Raw genomic sequence first — 24,752 nt, 5'->3', positions numbered from 1 at the left:
TCTACCCTTCCTTCAAGCACCTAATTTTCCACACATGGCAATTTTCTTTCGTATGGAGATCTTTTAATCATCTGAGCCCCACCTGAAGTCCGAAGCTGGGTGTGGACTAAGCTTGTATCGTTTATGCTGCTTATAATATGAGACTGTCAAAGACTTTTGAATATTTTTGACAAGGCCTGTTGCTATGGCGGAGTCAAAAGGGAGGTGAATGGAGATTATTTTGAAAGACCTCAAAAAAGGCAAGAACTCTATCTAGTCTACCTTTATCCTGCCCTTCTTCTAAGGAGCTAAGGGATGGTGTCATGGTTTCCCCTGCACACTTATTCTCAGAACACTCTGTGAGTTGAATTAGACTAAGGGAAAGTGACCGGCTCAACAGCATCCAGCACACTTCAAGGCAGAGTAGGGGCTTGAATCCACATCTCTCCAGTTCTGAAACGGTCATTACCATTGCATGCTAGGGAAGTTTTTATGGGACAGTTAAGGCCTGGCCAGTATCCTAGTTTCTGGGACTTTAACTAGACACTGCTTTTATGCCTTGCCGAAGGTTTTTTAGAAAAGCTCAAGATGCACATCTTCAGTGTAAATGTTCCTGTAGTACTGTTTTGTCGTACCCTAATCTCATCAGCAGCTCCACTGTTATCTGACACCCACCCTATTCCCACTATTGATCTGTTTTTCCCTAGACTCTCTTCCTGCTGTCTTGGTGGTTGTAAACTGTATTGTAAGGGTGCTTCTAAATCAGAAAAAAAATAGTCCTTTCCTTCTTTTTTCAGCCTTATTGTTGAAGCAGTGCTAGTTATGATGCAGGGCTGGTAGAAGTCTTCCTGGAATTGAATGGGCTGTGCAGCTTTACTGTTAACCATGCTGCACTGGATTGCCCATTCAATGTTAACTTTTACATAAGATGCACATGGACCTCAGACTTCCAAGAACTTTGATGTTTCCCTCACCTGCTAGAATCTAGGCAGGCCACATCTACTATGACTTCAGAGCAGCTAAGCCAATGGCAACCAGCACTAAAGGGCTATTACTTCTCTGCCAACACAGGCTGAACTGTGATATCTGAGCAGATTGGCCAATGGCTCAAGAGAGGCAGATAAGCAGAGAAGACAGAGGCAAGAGAGGAGAATGTAAAAGCAGGATGGGTGGGTTAAGCAGCATCAAGAGGGCTGTTAGGTACAACTAGCGTCTGTTGTTCTAACTATTAGTACTGTTGCAATTTTTTAGACATTCAGAAAACACGGTTACCTCATTTTATGCAGCCAGTTTTTGAACTTTCCAACTAAACATGTTTAACAACTGTCAGGCTAAACGTTATTCCAGTGTACCCCCAAGTACAATGTATAAAAGACAACTTTCTGCACAACCATCCCGTTTAAGCAGAACTACCCACCAGAGTTTTTGTCAGGCAGTCGATTTATCCTCCATACAATGGAATTAAAGGCATGCTCATATTTGGCAGTTCCTAGTGTTACTCTCATTACTGGCTCTGAACCAGAAACACTGGTAGATCCAAAGCTGGCACATTTATTCACTTTTGCTTTTAAAGACTTTTCCCCAAGGACGCTTTCTCTACGGAAATTTTTCACCCACTCCTGTGGCACTGGGTAGCGGACCATCACATTTTCACAGGGAACCTGAGTTAGAGGGTCTCGGTTGGAGGAGAATCCCGGAGACATCATCAGCCAGCTCTGGAGTTCCACCTCCGCCCCATTGATACTGGCGGCAATCCTCAAGGTGAAAGGCAGAGTCTTCTCAGAAAATGTACTCCTAAAGCGCATCAGTTCAAACCGGCAGGCATCCAAGGGGTTAAACAGAATGACGCGGTTGCTGGTGAACATCTCCTCATCCACACAGCTGTGGAAGTGGCAGTCGTACAACTTAATCCACTTGGTGGTGGTGGTAGGCATGATGTCATGCCGTGAGACGATTTCATTCCCTTTGACCAGGATGTCATTGAGGCCTAGCCTGCATTCTGCCAAGCCTGAAAGGAATGTGAGAATATGCACTCTTGTCAACACATTGTGCTGCAGAATCCTGTTGTCCCCTTTGGCCAAGATGCCATAGAACTCATCCTTTACATCCACTGTGACTTCCTCTTCTTGGTAGTTTAGTCCCACTGTGCTCAGGTCTGTCGATGGGGTGGGCAAATCCATAAGCGTATCCTGAACTGCCCTGATGAAGCTGAGGAAGTCTTCGTAACTAGTTGTACCAAGCTTTATAACCTGTTCCCTCTCTGCTGCGTGAGTGACAGCTGGCTTTGGCTGGTACTTCTTTTTCTCCTTATAGATGGTACGGTCTATCCTCACACTGTGAATCCTGCCATTCTCATCATAGTTCTGGAGCTTGGGCTCTGAAATCTCATGGTTGATTTCAAGCTTGAATGCCTTGAAGGGCTTCTCCAGTCCCTTCTCATAAAAGAGCTGCAAATACCCACTCTCAGTCAGCTTCACGTAAATTGGCCCCCAGTGTCTAGAGGACATGATGTTCTTCTTGTCTGGTATCCTCAGCATCATTGGCCAACCGTCCTTCCGCTGAGGTGGCCCCAAGCTGGATAGAGTGCCGTCCAGTTCAGACGGCAACGTGGGGTCATCGTCAGGCAGAGCACAATGGCTTAGCTCATCTGGATCCCCAATCTGGAGTTGCTTGAGTTGTTCAACAACATCTCTCTGTGTTAGGTGTTTACTTGACTCATTGAAGCTGATGGTCTCAGGCTGTTGATGGAGGACAATGAGGGAATCTCTCTGATTTTTACCAGAGGGGCCAGACACAGAGCTGGAGTGGGAGCGCCTATCCCGTTCTTCAAAGAAAGAGCTGAATGGGTTGATAGGGGAAGGTTGAACGTCTCTCAGAGATTCATCGAGGAAAGGGTTCGTAGCACTCCAGGGGGGCGCACCGCTGACCGAAGGCAACCTGGTTATAGAGGAAAGGTCTAGTTTCTGAACTTTTGAGAGGTCACCCAGTGTGCTCCTGGGACGTTCCCTCTTTTTAAAGGATGAGGTGAGGAGGTTGGAATTTGCATCTGGGGCCGGTGCTGCTGCTGCTGCTGCTACTGCTGTTGTTGCAACTGGTGGAGTCACTGTTGGTGGGGTATCTGCTTTCACGGGGGATAAAGTCTGTGGAGAAACACAGCTGGCTTCATTGTCATCAAAAGTTACCCAGCTGGGGAAACGAGCTGGGGTTAGGTTTTCACTGTGGCCATTAAAAGATGTGCCATTCAGCTGCCAGCTGGGAGCCTCCATTCCTAGCTCTTCATCTTCTGGAAGCGATGAGGAATTGTCTAAAGGAGAGGGGGAAGGAGAAAAGAGAGCCATTACTATAACATATGTTTTAAATATTGCAGTATATCTCATCTTTGTTGCTATACACATAAAGACTACAATGCAATATATGTTTGAACGTGTGCTAAAATGTTCTAGAGTTGGGAAATTGTTCCTGTAGAGCAAAAGACCCCACTCTCATCTCCTTTATAAAATTGCTGGTGGAAATAAATGCTCTTCACAACAGCCCAAAATGAGACAGACATTTTGGTTCTGCTTATGATAAAGATGATGCAATCCCTGTACAGTATACTTTTCAGTGATTCTTTTAATTGGTCATCTCTGATCAACCATATTCAGATACATTGCCTGAGTCAACAAGATTCTCTTATGTAGACACTTAAAAAATATAACTGTGCTACTATTGATTCTATCAACCACACCAATTTGCCTCTGGACAGAACACACTCAGTGGGCAAAAACGCATGGTCGCTTTATCCTCCTTTAATCCCTGTTTCAGCCAGGATTCAGCCTGGATCGAACGCATGCGTTTCGCCTAATGTGCGTTCGATCCTGGCTAAAACAGGGATTAAAGGAGGATAAAGCGACCATGCGTTTTCGCCCTTTGATAGTTTTTCAAGTTCCGTGGCAAAAAAACAAAAAAAGGTCAAGCGTTCAGCATTAATTCACAAAACAGCTTTGTGACAGTTTAGCAACTCTTTAAGTTCCCTTGTACAGAGAAATACGTTTCACCAAAAAATGATGCTGGGGTGGGGTGGGGTGGGGAAGAAACAGCTAGGAGGGAAAAAAATGAAATCATATAGAGCTTTTTTACCTTCTCATGGCTATCCATAGCTCTAGGAGTCATACCTCACATACCAAACAGATATTCCCTAAGAAAGGTGCGATTGATAGGCGGCTATCCTGCCCTTTTCCAAGTTGTGTACTAATCCCCTGTTACCAAGGTTTGAATGTACAAAGCCATAGCAACATCCATTCAGGAGGGAGAGAATGTTGGAAGGCGGCGTGGGAGGGGAAAAACTGAGAGTGAACTGAGAACTCCAGTGGTTGTTCAGGAAACAAAGGGTGTGACTGTTGAGGGGATCACTGGGTTGGGAAGTCTGGCTCAGGTAGAACAGATTGGTTATTTGGTTAAGGTTAAGGTAAGGTAAAGGTCCCCTGTACAAGCACCGGGTCATTCCTGACCCATGGGGTGACGTCACATCCCGACGTTTCCAAGGCAGACTTTGTTTATGGGGTGGTTTGCCAGTGCCTTCCCCAGTCATCTTCCCTTCACCCCCAGCAAGCTGGGTACTCATTTCACCGACCTCGGAAGGATGGAAGGCTGAGTCAACCTTGAGCTGGCTACCTGAAACCGACTTCCGTCGGGATCGAACTCAGATCGTGAGCAGAGCTTGGGCTGCAGCTTACCACTCTGTGCCACGGGGCTCTTTGATTAAGGTTACTGAGGAAAAATTATCTTCCTCAAGAGCGAGTCTTCTGAGGGAAGCAGGCTGGATGTGCCTATGTTGGTGTGACTACGGAGTCCGACTGAGTTGAAGCACCCCTGAAATTTGAGCTGGCACACGCTGGTTAGCTGAAACCGAAAGCCCAAGTTTAATTTTTTCCAGTAATTATGTGAAAAAGAAAAGATTCGCCTCAGCCAAATGCTGCGAAGCTATGTTGCTGCAGCAACATTCAAACAGCAGCTGTTTTCCAACTTGACTGTTGAACCCTGCTAAGAAACCAAATAATGATCCGTTTGCCATTCTTCTTCCTGTGCCTCGCTCAGGTTTACAAATAATTCGTCATTGCTCACAATAGTGAACTCTCATTAGTCCAGCCATCAAAATAAAAACTGGGCCACGATACCTTAAAACCCATTAAGAGAGATTTCTGTCATCCTGCCCCAGATTAAAAAATAATAATCACAAAAGGTAGTATTTCATTTTGCTCTGTCTACATGACTGAGTCACTGAGTCACTGGAAAAGACAGTCATGCTAGGAAAAGTTGAGGGCAGCAGGAAAAGAGGAAGACGCAACAAGAGACGGATTGACTCAATAAAGGAAGCCACAGCCCTCAATTGGCAAGATCTGAGCAAGGCTGTCAAAGATAGGACATTCTGGAGCACATTGATTCATAGGGTCGCTATGAGTCGGAAGCAACTTGATGGCACAGCGCACACGCACACACACACTTACATGACTGTTTCATAGATCTCCTGTGTATTGCAGGTATTGCCATACCGAGGGGAGACAGAGGAAGTGTTCACACAGACATGTACTGCACCATGAGGTCTTTCTGAGGGAAGGCTAGTGTAGATCCCTCTCAGTACTAGGGGTAGGCAGATTTTGCACCGCTGCAAGTGCATCTACAAGTACAATTTACTTTTTCCCAGGAGCAATTGGTCAGTGCAGTGTAGTCATCAGATTGAGGCTTGGACTACCTCCCCACCCAGGTATGAAATTCACTGGCTGACTTTGGGTCAGTCATCCTTTCAGCCTGGCCTACCTCATATGGTTTTTATGAGGAGAAAATGGGCTGTGAACACCACTCTGAAGAAAGAATGAGATTAAGAAGTGATTGATAACATGGGACAAAAAATGGAATGTAGTAGGGGAAACAGCCAGGGTAGAGTCTTTACCTGTCTTTGTATCAGAGAGGATTGCTGAACACATGGATAAAGAGGAGGTTATTTATGTCACAGGTCCAGGAGCCTCCTAGTATGCCTTGAGAACTGCAGATTTTAAATTTGCACCATTTTGAATCCAGCCTATAATTTCTCAGGTCTATTCATTTCTGTATCAGAGAGAAGGTGGATGAGGTTTCCTGTTTATGGTCTTATTAGAATGTACTTTATGCTTCAATTGGACTGCTTGCCTAAATGGAAAGCTTCCCGTCTACTGAATTTTATCATGCCTTAGGTTATTCCTATGAAATGCAAAGCACACACTGGGTACTTCATATGATACCTACTTCATCTGCTACATGAGGCTCCCACATAGCTCCATCCTTGCAGGAATCTCAATCCATTACAAGCCAGTTTTAACAAGATAAAATATTCTCTCTTTAAAGCTTTTGGGTTAATACTAACCCAGCTTCAGTCAATTTCATTTGCTTTCCTTCAGTGGAGTTTGATAACATATGTGCTCACATTTCATGGTAAAATGGAAGTCTCAGCCTAGAGACTCAATACCATGGGCAAGAGATGTATGACCACAATTTTGCATTAAATTATAAAGATGTTTGACCTTGAGGTCTATTTAGGCCAATCTCTTTAATTAAGAAGACTTAGACCCCACTTTTATTGGTTGCCGCATCAGTGTGGATGCTGCTAAAGAAAAGAGCTTCCTTCCCTTTAGTCAGTGACATACAGTGCAATGGTAGCATATACAAAAGGTAATCATGTAGGCTTTCTTGCTAACGTTAGTTCCCATCCCAGTATAAACAGAACAAGATGGAGGAGCAGGGCCGGTGGAGGTACAATGCAGGCCAGCCACATGGCTGCTGCGTACTCATGTGACAGATGGGTCTTGAAGTCACATGGAAGTAGTTTTTCAGGTGGCATCCATACTGGCAGGTGAGGTATGAATTAGGGCCCCTGCCTTCAAACATACCAGCTCCTGATCCAGAACATAAGTCAAATCCCGTAGAAAAGATACCCACTTTTTTGGGTTTCCCCCCCCCCCCAATGCCTCACTATATCACAGCAGTCATCACAACACTCCCCATGCCCCATTTGTTGGGGGCATTTCAAGCTGCAGTAGGAGAAGGGAAGCAAGGAAGTTATACTTCTGTGTATGGACCTCATAACTAAGTTGTGTAGTTTAACAATATGGCCAGAAGATGGAGCAATAAAACCAGATTAAACTTCAGGCGCCGAAGATGCTTGTTAAATTCAATACAAGATAGGAAAACAGTCCCCCCACCCCAAAAGTAGTAGTATATGGAGGGAGGGTCTCACTGCAGCATATGCACCGAAATACTAAACACTGCATTCACTATCCAAAAAATACCCAGTCCATAACTGTGATTTTAAGAACATACATTGTTAGATTTAGGTTCAGTTGGGACATAATGTGAAACCATAATTTATTTCAACTGTGGTTAGTTGGTGAAACTAGAATTTGGTTTGCGCAGAACTGCTCAAATCCTGGTTTGCCTTGGTAAATGTTGCTCTGGCCAGGCATATCTATGGCCAGGGAAGCCTCTGGGAACAAGCCAAGGTTATGACAGGATGTCCATCACAAACCTAAAGGACTGCCTCCCCCTACGCCAACTATATTAATCGTGCCAACTTTTGTTGGCTGTCCCTTCCTACAGAAAAGACAGGACTCGCCTGGTCCACAGTTTTTCCTTCAATTGCCCCGGAGCTCTGAAACGGGCTTCCAGTGAAGGTTTGAGCAGCTTCCTTTCTCCCTGTTCTTCCCAGCCTTGGCAAAATTGTTTTATTTAAGAGATTTTAATTTAAACTAGCCAGTGCCTGCGGCTTGATGGTAGCAGGTTTATTGATTTTGGATAGTTGGCTTTTATCTTGGTAGAGTTTTCATCCTGGTAGAGTTTTCATCATTTTTTATTTTTTTTTTGTATTTTCTGTTTCGTAAATTTATTTATTTGCTCACTACCTTTCTCCCAAATGCAAGAACTGTGTTGGGTTTGCTTGAACAAAGAAAGGCAGTCCCCTTTGACCACAAAAAGCTCTGCTCGTGATCGTGAGACCTGCATGGATAAAAGCAATGTGCAGTGGGTGCTGTCGTAAGGAAGGTAATTAGGCGGTTTGATTGAGAGAGCTTGTGTCAAAAAGCTGGCAGGATCCAACCCAACATTGGTACACAAAGGATCTTGATAGGGCTCAAGCAGGCACTGCTCCCTCCTTTGCCCCTGCGTATATATATGCACAACATCTGGAGTTGGCACAGACAGCACCCACTGAACAATGTTAGGGGAGAGGGGGATCTGCACATGCCTCCTATGTCTCCATCCAGCCCCCCTTCTCCACGCCTTGCAACCTGTGCTCTGAACACAAGTAACTTGCATCAGACATAGAGGGAAGGCTAGATGGGGATATGGAAGCTTTGTGCATACCTCTTATTCCCCCTAATGGTTAGGGTTGCCAGGTCCCCCTTCACCACCGGCGGGAGGTTTTGGGGGCAGAGCCTGAGGAGGGCGGGGTTTGGGGAGGGATTTCAATGCCATAGAGTCCAATTGCCAAAGCGCCCATTTTCTCCAGGGGAACTGATCTCTTATCGGCTGGAGATCAATTGTAATAGCAGGAGATGTCCAGGTAGCACCTGGAGGTTGGCAACCCTACTAATAGTACAGCACAGTGATTTTCAGATTTCATACTTTCTGCGTATCAGTACCAGACAAGGAACCTCCGTGTTCTACAGAGAGCCTTTTTTCATTACAAGGATTCCTGGGTAGGATGAACACTCAGGTCATGAAGGCCACTGTTGGGCCTGACCATCACCTGGCGCAAATGCGTCCTACGAAGACACATCACACTGGCGGGGTACTGCAGAAGAAGAGCAGTAGTGGTGGCCAAACTGTTTTTCAGTTGTTCTGAAGAAGCCTCTGGGAAAAGTCTGAAAACCAGGAAGACCCAACATGAGATGGATTGACTCAATAAAGGAAGCCATGGCCTTCAGTTTGCAAGACTTGAGCAAGGCTGTTAACGATACGTTTTGGAGGTCATTAATTCATAGGGTTGCCATAAGTAGGAAGCAACTTGACTGCACTTACACACAGTTTGCCTATTGTGTTTTTTTAAAAATTATGTTGCATTGGACAGATAACTTGCCATGTAACAACACTGCATAGAAAACATGGTAATTAACATTTGATAGCTGGTAGCTTATGTCTGCAGCCTGTCAAAATCAAAATCATCAAGAGATGCCAACAAAGCTAAGACGTTCACTTGTCATGTATGTTTTTTTAACCAGCATATTCCAAAATGATCAGAAGCCAGAACACCATCTATTAACTTGGAATCCATAATGGTGCCCATTTTACTTCTCCATAATACTCCAGCTACAATATTAATCATAAAATGAATTCTGCAGCTCCACAGTGTTTATTTTTACACACACACACACACACACACACACACACACACACACACACACACACACACACAGCAACAAAAGCTGCAGCCTTGAATGCATCGTGGAAAAGGAAAACACCCTTTGCTGGGAAAGAATGCTGCTCTTAGCCACACAAGAACTTTGGCAAATGCATGCTCTGCACCTTATCATAAAGCAGAAGTGACTTCATGGATACCATAGGCAACGTGGGTAGGAAACTGTTTTCTGGGGGGAGGTGTTAACTCAAGGAAAAATCACAGGCAAATTCGGAAAGCAAATAAAAAACCACAACAGATTTCACATCAGTCTTTATCTACACTGACTAGCAAACTGATTTCTTTAATTAGTTTGAAGGATCTACCACTCTGTAGTCACAATATTGGAGAGGGGGATGAAACATGCAGTCATTCATGTAAGGTGAAGGACAAGGAGGAAACGAGGGTGCCTACAGACACCCAAGTGCGCTTAGGGATGGTTCACATTTTGGGGGTAGCCTCTAGGGCTGCCAACCTACAGGTACTAGCTGGAGATCTCCTGCTATTACAGCTGTTCTCCAGCCAATAGAGATCAGTTCACCTGGAGAAAATGGCCGCTTTGGCAATTGGACTCTATGGCATTGAAGTCCCTCCCCTCCCTAAACCCTGCCCTCCTCAGGCTCCACCCCCAAAACCTCCCGCTGGTGGCAAAGAGAGACCTGGCAACCCTAGTATTAACATCCCCCCAAACCAGTTTTCCTAATACAAAATGTCCCATTAGGCTTGACAGCTCTGGGTTGTGAAATTCCTGGATATTTGGGCATGGAGCCTGGGGAGGGCAGGGTTTGGTGAGGGACCTCATCAGGGCATAATGTCATAGAGTCCATTCTCCAAAGCAGCTATTTTTCTCCAGAGGAACTGATGTCTGGAGAGCAGTTATTATTTTAGGAAATCTCCAGGCGCCTCCTGAAGGCTGGCAACCCTACTTGGAGCTATTTACCCCATGGGAAAAGAATACAGCTGACCTTAGCTCAGCTTATAGTCTAAGACTGAAAAGAACTAAATACCAGGGAAAGGTTTTAGTTGAGGCTCTTAAACTTCCTCTGATCCTGCAACAAAAGAAAACCACGGTGGGGATACCAGCAGGCCACCCGGTATTCTGCTTTCAAAGCAGGAACAGCCTTCAAAAGAGACAAGGGAATGCATTTAAAAGCCAAATTGGGAGTAATTCATTCATCCATATTATTTTGATATGACCTCATACAGTTTAGCCTTTCTCTTCTCCCTCCCTACCCAGGTCATTTATCTTGCTAGTAGAGTATTTTTGGAATCTTGGACTTGCATTCTAATGCTGCACAGGTAAACTATTTTATTATAGCACATGTCCTGTCTTTCATCACTGGGAAGCCTTCTATTCTCACAACATTCTCCCTACATGGGAGGTAAATTAGGTGAACAGAAAGCTGAGGTGCCCAAGGCCACCCAGGGAGCGTCACACACAGAAGAAGGGTTTGAACCTGACTCTCCTATGATCAGGCCCAACACCCCAGTCCTTCAGCCACACAGATGACTAGCATGTGGTGAAGTGTGAATTCCCAAAGGCTAAGCAGGACACTTTCCTGGGAAGGAGCCTCACTGAATAAAGTGGGACTTATTCTTAAGTAGACCTGCTTGGGATTGCTCCCAAAAGCACCCAGAAGAAAAGGGGCTCCCAGATGCTTCACTTGAACATAAGAAAGGCCATGCTGGATCAGACCAAGGTCCATCAAGTCCGGCAGTCTGTTCACACAGTGGCCAACCAGGTGCCTCTAGGAAGGCCACAAACAAGACAACTGCAGCAGCATTGTCCTGCCTGTGTTCCAAAGCACCTAATATAATAGGCATGCTCCTCTGATCCTGGGGAGAATAGGTATGTATCATGACTAGTATCCATTTTTACTAATAGCCATGACTAGCCGTCTCCTGCATGAACATGTCCACTCCCCTCTTAAAGCCTTCCAAGTTGCCAGTCATCACCACATCCAGGGACAGGAGTTCCACAATTTAACTCTGCGTTGTGTGAAGAAATACTTCCTTTTATCTGCTTTGAATCTCTCACCCTCCAGCTTCAGCAGATGACCCCATATTCTGGTATTATGAGAGAGGGAGAAACGCTTTCCCCTGTCCAATCTCTCAATACCATGCATACTTTTATAGACCTCTATCATGTCTCCCCTCAACCGCCTTCTTTCCAAGCTAAACAGCCCTAGCTTGGAAGAACAAAAATAAGAACGGCAGGGTCAGATCTAAAAGTCTAATTTCATGCATACTCTGGAGAGACGTGCTGTCTCTGCCTGCTAGGACTTTGGACTTGGTTCAGATCAGCAAGTGACTTAATATCCGCCTCCTCTCTGATTTCTATCACAGATTGATTTTTAGGAGGTTTCCTGCTGACAGAAAACTGTTATCAGGCTGTTAATATCAGACACATGCGCAGGACTGAGAAAGGGCAGGCCTGTTTCTTCAGGGAATGCTGGATTCTTAGGGAGGAATCATTGTTGTTAAACCATCTTGGAGCTCCTCCTTCCCAGGAGCAGGACAACCAGGGCAAAGCTTTAAAGAAAGCCACCCAGGGAATATATCCACTATGCATTAAAGGATCAAGACAACGACGTGTCTAGACAAGCTCGCCTTATGTTCTGCTTCCAACAGAGTAACTGATTTGCATCAAAAAATCTCGCCGAGAAAAGCACAGTCGATCCAAAATAGAAGATTTTTTTTGCAAAAAACTATTAGTTTCCTAAATCTGTACCCAAAACATAAACTGTGCCCAATACACAAACTATATTTTACTGTGACATTCTAATGGCTGATATACAGCAGGGGATTTCTGACAATTCAAGTCTCAACAAGATGGTTTCTGAAAAACCGCTGCCAGGAGATCAGGGACTACATGCACTGGGTTTTTTTTTTTTTTTTTTTTACTCCTATAGACATGTTAGAGCCAACATGGTGAGGTGGTTCAGAGAGGCAGACTCGAATCTGGAGAACCGGGTTCGATTCCCGCCTCCTCCCCATGAAGCCTGCTGGGTGGCCTTGGGCCAGTCACAGTTCTCTCCGAACCCTCTCAGCCCACGCGGAGGCAGGCAATGGCAAACCACCTCTGAACATCTCTTGCCTTGAAAACCCTACAGCAGGGGTGGGGAACCTTTTTTCCGCCAAGGGCCATTTGGGTATTTATAACATCATTCGAGGGGCCATACAAAATTATCAACTTAAAAATTGGTCTTGGGTGGTCCTAGCAGCTCTATAGCTAACGACTCTTCTGCAAGGGGAGGGGGAAATGTCTCTTTTCTTAGCAAAACAAACTCACATCTGCCTTGAATAGAGGCTATTCCTGTCCGCGGGAGGGGGTGGATCACCAGTCTTAGATCCTTCTGAGCTAGAGATCTGCCAGGACCCACGAAGGGCCAGACCGAATGATTTCGCGGGCCTTAAACGACTTCCGGGCCTGACCTTCCCCACCCCTGCCCTATGGGGTCGCCGTAAGTCGGCTGCGACTTGATGGCACTTTCCACCACGAGCATGTTAGTTACAGGGAAAACCTTACAAGGAAACTTTCCACATCCTTGTTCCATTTGTTTATCAAAAGTAGGCTTTGTCTGGCGTGAACTGCTAATCTAGGTCTAAAAAACAGCTTTGCAGCAGCACTTTGGGAGTTTGGTCGTGAGCGACGAATGATGCTTAAAGCCAGGACTTATCTCTATCTAAGAATACAGCTCGTGTGAAAAGATTTATAGCCTGACTTCCATAATGTCATGCGGAGCGGAAGTTGGAATATCGCAGTCATTTCTATTTTCAAACGTGAAGCTTTCACAACACTGACCGGACCAGCTCTCATTGGCTTTCTTGCTGGACTCCAAAATAGCAACGTTGCCTTCCTGCTTCTTGTGCCCAGGGTATTTCCCAGGGATCAAATGTTACTTTGGGCAGCAGTATATCCTCTGTCTGCTGAATATGACAAACAGAATGAGAAGGAAGGGAAGGAGGGAGAACAGCCAAAGTGTTATAAGATTAATATAGATAACTGGAGGCAATATTTTTTCATCATTTCTTGCTCGTCAAGTTATTGCTAGGGCAGCAACAAGCCAAGCTGGAGAGCGGCGACATAAATACAGGCAATGTAAATATGATCGATAATTTCAAAATGACAGGCAGAACAACAGCCTAGGGAAGAGTTTATGGCTCAGTAGGCTCTCCCAGGCAGCTATAAACAGCAAAGCTATTACCATGGAAATTTGGGCCTGATAGAGAGATAATTTAGTTTTAGTTTTGTTTGCTTGCATCATCCATAAATTATGAACCAGCCAAACGGAAGACTTTTCATTATAGCGAAGCAGAGCCTGGCAAACACAACAGATTGATTCCATGTCGTTTTCGAGGGTGATCAGAACAGCGATACTCCCGAGCACAAGCATCTTGAAAGAAAATGGCAAACAGCAAGGGTATTATTTTGGGTATGATGGGATCTGGGAAGCAGAGCATGGTGCACAAGCCTCAGAAGAGAGAGCCGAGAACTGCCACAAACACAGTGCTGGGGATTAGTGATCGGAGACGTGTGATTCCTTGTATGCTCTTATTTCTACCGTTCTCACGCAATCAGTTTTCTCCCAAGAAAAGCCATTTTCTGTTTGCCTTTTATTCACACTACCACCTCTCTGTAGTAGCCTTATATCCAGAAGAGTACATCATAGGATAGGATGATGAGAGCATGTATAGGTCTGCCAGGAAAAAAAAAAAACCTCAGAAAGAATGACTTGTGCGTATTGATGGTGGCTGGTATACATTTGGGCTGGTGGGGCAGAGGACAGGCTGGGCAGTGGTAGGCAGAGCCAACTAATTCTGGATTCTGTCCCCCATCCTCCTCCCTCACAGCACTGCAGAAGATGACAACTGCACTTCGAAGACATTCTAGAGCCCGTCTCCAATCATACACAAATATAACACCGAGACCTATGCACGACTTAAGCTAATGTAAGCTCCCCTTTTGCAATTGTGTTTATGATTAACAGTAGGCATACCCAATGCAAGACATAAATCTTCCGCATGCTCCCCTTTCCTAAAATACGCTACTCGTAGCGGCACTGGGCCAGTTATACGCTCTCAGTCTAGTCTACCTCATAGGGTTGTCGTAAGGACAAAATGGAGGTAGCGTTTCCAACTCCAGATCGGGAAATTCCTGGAGATTTGGGAGTAGATCCTAGAGAGGGCAGCAAACTCAGCAGGGTATAATGCCATACAGTCCACCCTGCAAAGCAGCCATTTCCTCCAGTCTGGAGATCAATCATAATTCCAGGAGATCTCCAGACCCAAACAGAAGATTGGCAACCTTAAATGGAGGAGAGACAAATCGTTTAAGCTGCTCTGCGTCCTCATTAGGGAGAAAAATAGGGGATAAATATGGTTACCAACCTCCAGGTGGTGGATGGAGGTCTCCCACTATTACAACTGATCTCCAGGTGACAGAGATCAGCTCGCTTGGAGAAAATGGCCACTTTGGAAGGTGAACTCTATGGCATTATACCCCATTGAAGTCCCTCCCCTCCCTAAACACCGCCCTCCTCAGGCTCCACCTCCAAAATCTCCAGGTATTTCCCAGCCTGGAGTTGGCAGCCCTAGGTATAAATGAAGTAAATGCATGTGCATGATGGCTATTATGTGAAACTATATGTATACTGAACGAGGAGTCCGAAGACATGAGGCTGGGTCCTATAATCCATTAGTGGAAAGGACCTGGTGGTTGCAAATCTTTCTTTCTTTGCCCTCCACCTAGCAATCCTTTGTGACCCTGGAAACGCTTTCTCTCAGGATCATGGGACTAATGTGGTCTTACAGCTATGTGGTTTGGGAGGCTACAGTGGGGAGGGGCAAGGGGGCAAAATGACCCTCTCTGCTTCTTCCATCAGCACAGCTCAACTGACAGAAGGGGGGAAGCAATTTTGCCTGCTTCCATCTCCCCACTGCATCCTCCCAAACCTGTATCAATATTAGTCCATGTGGGTCTCATCATCCTGGGAATATATTTTCTAGGCTTGCCAACCTCCAGATGGGGCCTGGAGATCTCCTGGAATTGCAACTGACCACAGAGATCGGCTCCCCTGGAGAAAACGGCTGCTTTTCAGGGTGGCCTTTATGGCATTATACTCTTCTGAGGTCTTTCCCCGCCCCAAGCCCCGCCCTACCTAGACTCCAGTCCACCCCCAAATCTCCAGGAATTCCCCAACCCAGACTTGGCAACCCTAATAATTTCCCAGGGTCAGGAACAACTGGTGGGGGAGGGGGAGGAAAATGCAGGAGAGATCTGCGTTCCTTATACATAACCATCTGAGTTTGGTCTTTTTCACAGCAGCATTTCCCACTGCTGAAGAGACAAGCTCCTGTGCAGTTTAGGACGTGGCTTGTCTCTTTAACAGGAGAAATTAAGCTGTGTGGTTGTGCTTCTCCCTGGCATGGTGCACATTCTTTCACTGCTGGCCCAGAACGTGGTTAGGTTGCTAGGGAGCATCTCAGTATTAGAGAATGTACACTGTTTAAAATTCTTCACAAATCAGAAAACTGGAGTTCTTTGCTTCCATTATTAGAGAGGGATATAGGCCTTGTTTGCGGAGAAGTGACACACCAGTGACCTGCTCTACTCATGAATAGATCCATTAGCAGAAAGTCTTTTCCATCCAGTGTATCCAGTATTTCCACAATACCAATCCAAATAAAGGGGACGTTGGAAGGATGTAGTGGATGTTGCTCTTGAAAACGGCACTCTCTTTCACACAATAAAATGTGGAAGCAAGGCACTAAACAGTGACAATTTAGGATATGACATTAACACTACCAGCTTTACCTGGAATGTAGCCTGAATGTGCAGAAAGAGTGGGAATAAGGGCTGTGGCTACTTAGAGATTGACTGACTTTAGGGCATGAGTTTCTACCTACTTCATTAGATTCACAGAACAGACTGGAAATCGGGGAACCAGATCTCCCTCCATAAAGGGGGGGGATCTTCAGCATTGTGCCAATGCACAACATCACTTTGGAAGTGACATCATGATGTCAGGACAACACTCTATGATTCAAACTCTATGGTAAGAGCTGTCCACACCCCACCCCTGTAATTCTCCTGCCAGGGTGCCAGCTATGGCTTGCAATCCTAAGTGAATAGGGACACGTTCCCAAGGAAAGTAGTACGGAGGATAAATCAAGGATAACAAGAACACAATGCAAAGCTTACTTCTTGACAGCAGGACCACTAGCTGTGAATACTAATTTATCTAACGAATACTAAGCCAGTGTGGTGTAGGGGTTAAGAGCTGCGGACTTTAACCTGGAGAACTGGGTTTGATTTCCTGTTCCTCCACATGAGCGCCGGACCCTTAGCTGGTGAACCAGGTTTGATTCCCCACTCCTCCACATGAAGGAGTGACCTTGGGCCAGTTATAGTTCTCTCAGAACTCTCTCAGCCCCACCTACCTCACAAGGTGCCTGTTGTGCGAAGAGGAAGGGAAGGAGATTGTAAGCCGCTTTGAGACGCCTTAAGGTAGAGAAAAGCGAGGTATAAAAACCTAATCTTCTTCTTAAAAAGGTGCTGAATACAATAGTGTCAGGGACTTGGATTGTGATTACTGTGGGTCAATTTATCCTCTATGACAAAAGGTATAGTAATGTGTATTAACGATTGTAGATATCTCAATGGGCCTTAAGCGTCGGGAAATGGCTTTAGCCTAGTGCTGATCAGGGCTTGGAAGAAGTGAGGGGGCAGATAAACATGCCCGTGGACACTTTGGCAATTGGATTCAATGGCATAAACCCTGCCCTCCTCAGGCTCTGCCCCAAAAACCTCCCGCTGGTGGAGAAAAGGGACCTTGCAATCCTACTGTTTTCCTCACCGTCACCCCTCCTTCAGGTCTTTGTTTTGATTAAGCATGCTGTTTCCAACCATCAGAGGTCACCGCGCTCCCTCCCTGCATTTCCCTGTGTGCCCACGTTTTCAAATTTTGAGATAAAAGAGGTCTCTGAAAATGTGGGCAAAATGCGGGGGGGAGGAGCGAGGTGACCTCTGACAGTCGGAAACGGCATGCCTAATCCAAAGACCTGAAGTAGTAGGAGGGGTGACGGGGAGGGAAACAGCCATGCATAGAATCATTGAGTTGGAAGGTACCTCCAGGGCCTTAGTTAAGATTGGGGAATAGATGTTCCTCATTTCCTGCACCACTTAAGTGACTGACAAACAACAGGCTTATGGACTGGCTTGAGTTGTTGGTCCTGCAAAATATAACCCCAGATAAAGACTAGTGGCAAGATCTAGATATGAAGTTGGGCTGGCCCGGCAACCAGTTCAGGAGCAACCAGGGGGAAAGGGGCTCTTTCCACGAGTTGCCACAGGGAGACATTTTGACTGCAAATTCTGCCTGCCCTTTATAGAAATGTGTGTGTGTGTAAAGTGCTGTCAAGTTGCAGCTGACTTATGGTGACTCCGTAGGGTTTTCAAGGCAAGAGACGTTCAGAGGTGGTTTGCCACTGCCTTCCTCTGCATAGCGACCCTGGTCTTCCTTGGAGGTCTCCCATCCAATTACTAACCAGGACTGCCCTGCTTAACTTCTGAGATCTGAGGAGATCATAGAAATGTACCCGTACATCTTTCTGTAAATAGCAGAAATCAGCCCAGACATGGAATTTTACTCAGCCCCAGATCCAAAAGAAGCACAGTTCAACAGGGAACACGTGTGCTTTGGAGGTAAGATTACATTTGGAATTAAGTGCTTTGATAACTTCCCTACAGAAAGGACTGGAGACTTGGGCAAAACAGAAATAAGAGATTTTCCAGAGAACTGTAATTGATAAGGATTCTTGTGTGTGTGTGTTGTCCCATTTTGTGCGTTTGTATCTGGAATGGAAAGCAAAATGTTGCTTGAACCTGCATAGAGTATCACAAAGCAATTGGGATGGTGCAGAATGAGGTTAAAAGTCAATGGATAACTAGCATTTATGTTTCTGGACTGCACCTGCCAGGGTACCAAGAGGCATTTTTTAGTCTGACTACCGAGCGTGTCAAAAATTCATTATCAGAGTTTTGCTAAGTGTGCAGACTTAAAAAAAAACAAAAACACTTTAAATAATTCTAGTGTTGGATTATAAATGGCAAGAAAGACTCTGGAATCCTAGAGCAATTACCTTCATGAGCCCAAGAATGTGACTTGAGGGTGGGGCAATGGCTTTCAGTCAAGGAATGACCTTTCTACCCCCTTTTGCATTGCTAATGAGGAAGAGTAGAATTAAATTGCAAATGAGAATAATTCTAAGTCATAGGGAAACATGAATGCTGGTGAGGAAATATTGTGGCAATGTGTGAATTGGTAATACGTAGTAAGCCAGCGTGGAATAGTGGTTAGAGTGTCAGGCTAGGCTCTGGGAGACCCGGGTTCAAATCCCCACTCTGCCATGGAAGCTTGCTGGATGACCTTGGGCTAGTCACACACTCTCCATTTAACCTACCTCCCACGATTGTTGTGAGGATAAAACAGAGGAGAGGAGAACCATGTAAGCTGCTTTGGGTTCCCACTTGGGGAGAAAGGTGGTAGATAAATAAAGATATGATCATATTAATATATGAACTGGTTATGTGATTAATGTCCTTAATGAGCTGTATTTCTGTTTGATCTGGGGCTCAGTAAAATTCCATGTCTGGGGTGATATAGTATGTTTTTATTACTAATTAACCTGCCAATATTTTGCTTGGACACAGTCTGCATAACTAGTCAAGAGACTAAAATGTTGCTAGGTAGTGTTGGGTGTTTGTGTGCTGGCAAGTCACAGCTGACGTATGGTAACCCTGTAGGTTTTCAAGGCAAGAGACATTCAGAGGTGGTTTGCCACTGTCTGCCTCTGAGCGGGCTGAGAGAGTTCTGAGAGAACTGTGACTGGCCCAAGGTCACCCAGCAGGCTTCATGTGGAGGAGTGGAGAATCAGACCCAGTTCTCCAGATGAGAGTCCTCTGCTCTTAACCACTACACCAGACTGGCTCCTTAGTAGTGTTACAGACGTGGATTCTGATTACGATGGAACAGTCTATCTGTTATTGCAAAAAGAATGGTAATATGCCTTAACAATTACAGATATCTGCTCAATGAACAGGTGCCAGGAATGAGCAAGTGTCAGGAAATGGCCAAGGATCCATCAGAACTTGGAAAAGCTGAATAGAGTAGGCAGGTGTGTATCTGTAAAAAAGATCTCTCTCTCTCTCTCTCTCTCTCTCTCTCTCTCTCTCTCTCCCTCCCTGCATATTTCCCTCCCTCCCTCCCTGCATATTTGTAAATAAAGCAAACACTAGAAAATACCTTAAGTCTCCCATGTTCTCATGCCCAAAGGGAACCCAATCTAGACAAACGAAACCAAGGTAACTTCTCATTACTCACTGAAGTGGCACTACATAGCCCCCCATACCTCATTAACCATATGCATACCAGAAAACTTCAGCCCAGTACATTTAATCCATTACTATCTACGCACAGAATCACATAGTTGGAAGGGACCATACAGGCCATCTAGTCCAACCCCCCCGCTCAATACAGGATCAACCTAAGCATCCCTGACAAGTGTGTGTCCAGCTGCTGCTTGAAGACTGCCAGTGAGGGGGAGCTCACCACCTCCCTAGCCGCCAATCCCACTACTGAACTACTCTCACTGTAAAAAATTTTTTTCCTAATGTCCATCCTGTACCTTTCCACCCATAATTTTTACCCATTACTGCGAGCCCTATCCTCCACCAACAGGAACAACTCCCTGCCCTCCTCTAACTGACAGCCTTTTAAATACGTAAAGAGAGCAATCATGTCCCCCTTCAATCATGCCTCCTCTTTTCCAGATTAAACATTCCCAGACTGAACATATTCTATTTGTTGGGTTGCCAAACTCCAGGTGGCACCTGGAGACCTCCCGCTATTAAAATTGCTCTCCAGGTGACGAAGAAATGGCTGCTTTGGAGGATGGACTCTATGGCATTATAGCCTGCTGGGGTCCCTCCCCTTCCCAAGCCCCACCCTCCCCAGGCTCCACCCCCAACATTTCCAGGTATTTCTCAACCCAGAACTGGCAACTCTATCTATTTTTTTTGACTAGCTAACTATATTTAGGAGGGTTATATTTCCCAGTCCTCCGGGTAAGAAGCAGGAAAGGATACACTTAAGCCCTGGCTTACCCTCACCTTCCATTTTCCTACTCCAAAGAGCCTCCAATTAGGATGCCCCCAAATCAAGTGTTAGGTGCCATTTCAAGCAGGAAAACACTAGGTATGGGAAAGGTTATGTGTCCTTTCCACCTGCTGCTTCCAGACTCTGACTTTTAATTTTTAAAAAAAATGCATTCAGAGCTCCTATACATTCATGCAATTTAGTTAGCCAGGACTGTGTGAAGATTTAATCCTCATCCAAACGTAGCTCTTTAGTCACTAAACCGCACTAGCTCTCAATGTGATTTAGTTCTGTATCATAGCTGCCTTTTTCTCCATTGGCCATGAATATTTTCAGTAAACGCTGTGTTATGCAGTCTTTATTTACCAGGACACAGACAAAAAAGGCAACCCTCTCACACACAACAATACAGCCAGTTATTTCACTAGAGGAACTGTAGCACAGACAACACTTTGGTAATCTAGCCTGTGAAGTATTTATTGTATACTTTTCAATGGAACGGTCTGTTCCCCCCTCTGACATTTATGTGTGTTGGTTTAGTCTCATCGGGTGGAGTCCCTCCTCAGTTAGTTCTGTTTGTTAGTTAGAATTGGTAGGGGCTCCCTTGTCCTGAGACCAGTTGTTCCCATCCTTGTATCTTCCTGCTAATAAATGGATGTTGTTTTGAACACACCCATCTCTGTTGTGTGAAATCTAAGAGCAGGAACCTGAATGAGTACCCTATTCCTGATGTGCAAGCAAATGGAACATCCCATAGTCAATTTTAACCAGCATATTTTTAAAAGTAATTTGTTGCTGCTTACCTTCTGTGTTTTCTGCAGAGGAAAATAAGCTGTGTTCAGAAACATCTGCTTCTATTTGTAGAAATACACACAACAGTACTGACTTCTGCCAGGCAACATGGATGGCACACAGTTTAGAAGTAGGGTTGCCTGGTCACTTAGATTGGCGGGCAACTGCCCGCCAATCCACTGCCTGGCTTGGAAGCAGAAATCGCCACACCAACACAATCATGTCACTTCCAGTTTACACCTGGAAGCGCTGCATGGCAACGGGCCTTTTACCACTCAAACTCCCTGCCTCAGCTTTGCCCCAAAAGCCACCTGCCAGAGGAGAGGGGGGACCTGGCAACCCTATTTAGAAGAAATGTACTGCCTGAGTCCTATGTATATAATTAAGCCAAGGTATGGTTGGGAGCACAAGCCTAAGGGCAAAAGTTAAAGGGCTGATGGCCCTTGGCACTTAGCCTGTGGCTTGCAGCCTGTGCTAGTCTGCCCAGTAAATCATGACCTGCCCAAGATGTGTGTGTTTATTTGAATCAAGTTGCTTAAACTGGTTTATAGGGATGGATCATCCTACACTTACCTGGAGAAAAGAGGGGGCAGGGTCACCTCAAAAGGCTATGCTGGGTTCATGGATAGGGAGGCCAGGTCACCTCCTACTGTGGGAGCCCACCAGTCCCCAGCCTCCTAGTGCCTGCCCAATTCAGCAGTGGGGCAAAAAAGTGTGGGGCATTGATGTGACAGCAATGGCGGGACATCATTTCCAGCAGAAAACATTCTAGAACATTCTGCCGACAAGCTGCCGACACTTCCGGGTTCATGCTGGAAGCAACATCACGGCACTGCAGCAACATCTATTTGAATGTCCCTGCACCCCAAAACACTTGCAGGTTGCCAGCTTTGTCTGGTAACTCTATGGAACTTGCCTGGACAGTAGCCATGTGGGACAAGGGTTGTAGTAAAAAGGAAAATGAAACAAGATTGAGCAAAGAAGCTGGCTGGATCTGACCTACAGTGTTTAAACTGAAATTTCTTTAAACCAACGTGAGTCCATTAGGGAAAAAAGCAACACAGAAATGCTCCCAATCAATAAATAATATGGGATTTCCTTCCCACGACAGAAATTTTAACACCAGCATGCTCTTTATTGAGCCAGACTTCATTTGATACAGAGTTGGCCATGTTTAAACTCACTGACTGTACTGGATTAGAACCTCAGTCTTTTCCCTTCTTGACACTAAAAGAGAGGGTTCAATACCATTAGAAATGAAGGCCTTTCCACACTGTACATACACTTTTTACTCATTTGCTGCTGGGGAACCAGATTCCTTTCCATAAGGTAGTGCAAGGGTGGGGATCATGCATATTTTCTCAACATTCAACGAGCAATCTTTCGCTGATGGAAAAAAATAGTTTGGGGAAATTGTTATTTTTAGGACTGCATGGAATACTGTAGCACATCCAAAACTGGAGAGCATAGGGAAGTTGTTGTGATAACCAGTAGCCTCCATAGACACACACCCCAGCTATTCCTGGGGTCCCCCATTTCCCCATAGTGGCATTTTTGGCTGCAGCAGGAGTAGGGGAGAGGGGAAGATATCTTTCCATCTGCAGAAATTTTTGGCAGAATCCAAGCCATGGTCATAAAGCAATCTTCCCTGGAACCCTACTGCTTAGTTGTGGTCAATGTTTCTTCTTCTGGGGAACCAGTAACATTCGGGACTCCCAACAGCAGTGCATTTTATTTGCAGTTCCTAATATCTTTTCAGCTCAGACACCAAGATTCCAAGAAGCATCCAGAAACATTTATATTCGTGCTGCATCCCTCATAATAAAGAATGGAAATCACTCATTCTGCTTTCATCACTGGAGCAAAGGGGACATCCTTACATTACATTGGGACCCCTTGATTACAGATATTCCCATCATCCAGATATACAGACTTTCATCATGAGTCCTCAGCTGCTAGCTCAACTGCTCACAATGACAGGAAATCAACAGAAGCCAATACTGGGCTGTTATCTTTCAGCTGTCATTTGGATTTTATTTGCTATCCTACACTTAGAAGAATAGAGAGCCATCGTAGTTCAGGGGGTTACCAGAGGTCACGTCACAGAAACTCACAAAACGGAATTAGCCAAGAGGTCACAGTTTCCTCTCTAACATTTCACACTCACCTTCTCCTATAAGACACTCAGATGGATGGAAGGAGGGTGGGGAGGGGAGGGTTTTTTATTTAACAAAGAATGGTAGGTACTAAGCCTACAGTGTCAGAACAAAAGTTGATCCGGGAGGGAATCACATGATCAACAATAAAAAAATCACGGTATAACAAAATTTGATCATTATCCTGGGATTGCAGGCTGGGAAAAGGACAGGAAATCCATGCTTCCTTCCCTCTTTCACACCGCAAACAACGTGTCATTTCCTTTCCAGCACTGGAGACAAGTTGCTTCTTGAGTTGCAATCCTAGCTTTAGCTTATAAGCTTGTGATATACCTTGTCTAAAAAGGCCCTGGCTATCATGTTCTCCATGCAATTTAGGCTTCTAATTATTTCTGATTAGCTGTTCAGCAGCAAAAAATTTAAGGCACTCAATGAACTGATGGAACTGGGGTCCCCAAAGTCCTAGTGCGGCACTAGACTATCTCCACATTATAATGTATAACATACTCTCCAAAAACAGTTGCAATGTTTTAGCTGAAAACAGATCGATCGCCATGGGATGCATTCTTTGGAACTATCTGTGATATGGTGCACAGATAAACTGGGCCTTATATGAAAAATCTGCAAATAACCTGGCCAATGACATTGTTTTTCATAGTTTGTAATTTGCCTTGCATTTCAGCGAGAAAGGTGAGCTATAAATTAAGATAATGATAACAATAACAACAACTCATTCTGTTTCCTAGCAGGTGATAAACCTTTTGCCCAAGAGGCTGCACACACCACAATCTACACTATAACTAACTCAGTCAAACTGCTAGACTGCTCCAGAAATATGTATTTTATTCTCATCTTCTTGACTGAAGAGACACTCCTTGAGACTCTCTTTAAGTATTTGAAGGGCTGTCACTTAGAGGAGGGCAGGGAGCTGTTCCTGTTGGCAGCAGAGGATAGAACTAGCAATAATGGGTTTAAATTGCAGGCAGAGAGGTACCAGCTGGATATTAGGAAAAAACGTTTTACAGTAAGAGTTGTTCGACAGTGGAATCAGCTACCTAGGGAGGTGGTGAGCTCCCCCTCACTAGCAATCTTTAAGCACAGGCTGGACAAACATTTGTCAGGGATGCTCTAGGTTGATCCTGCATTGAGCAGGGGGTTGGACTAGATGGCCCCTATGGCCCCTTCCAACTCTATGTTCTATGATTCTATGATTTACAAGGTATACATTAGGGAAACTCTTCCATTACCACCCTCCCTTCTTGA

The 24,752-nt window shown here is 45.1% G+C and overlaps 1 protein-coding gene across 1 annotated transcript in view; it reads right to left on the bottom strand.

Annotated features, from left to right (window-relative positions):
* The window catches only part of STON2 (stonin 2), a 63,634-nt gene that overhangs the window by 5,743 nt on the left and 33,139 nt on the right, over positions 1-24,752 (bottom strand). The window contains 1 exon segment of the mRNA XM_056850814.1: positions 1,397-3,283. Coding sequence (XP_056706792.1) covers positions 1,397-3,283 — 1,887 coding nt within the window.

The sequence above is a fragment of the Euleptes europaea genome, chromosome 6 (assembly GCF_029931775.1).
Source record: "Euleptes europaea isolate rEulEur1 chromosome 6, rEulEur1.hap1, whole genome shotgun sequence".
Classification (NCBI taxonomy): domain Eukaryota; kingdom Metazoa; phylum Chordata; class Lepidosauria; order Squamata; family Sphaerodactylidae; genus Euleptes; species Euleptes europaea.
The sequence above is the reverse complement of the archived record's forward strand: the minus strand, read 5'-3'. Positions and strand labels throughout refer to the sequence as shown.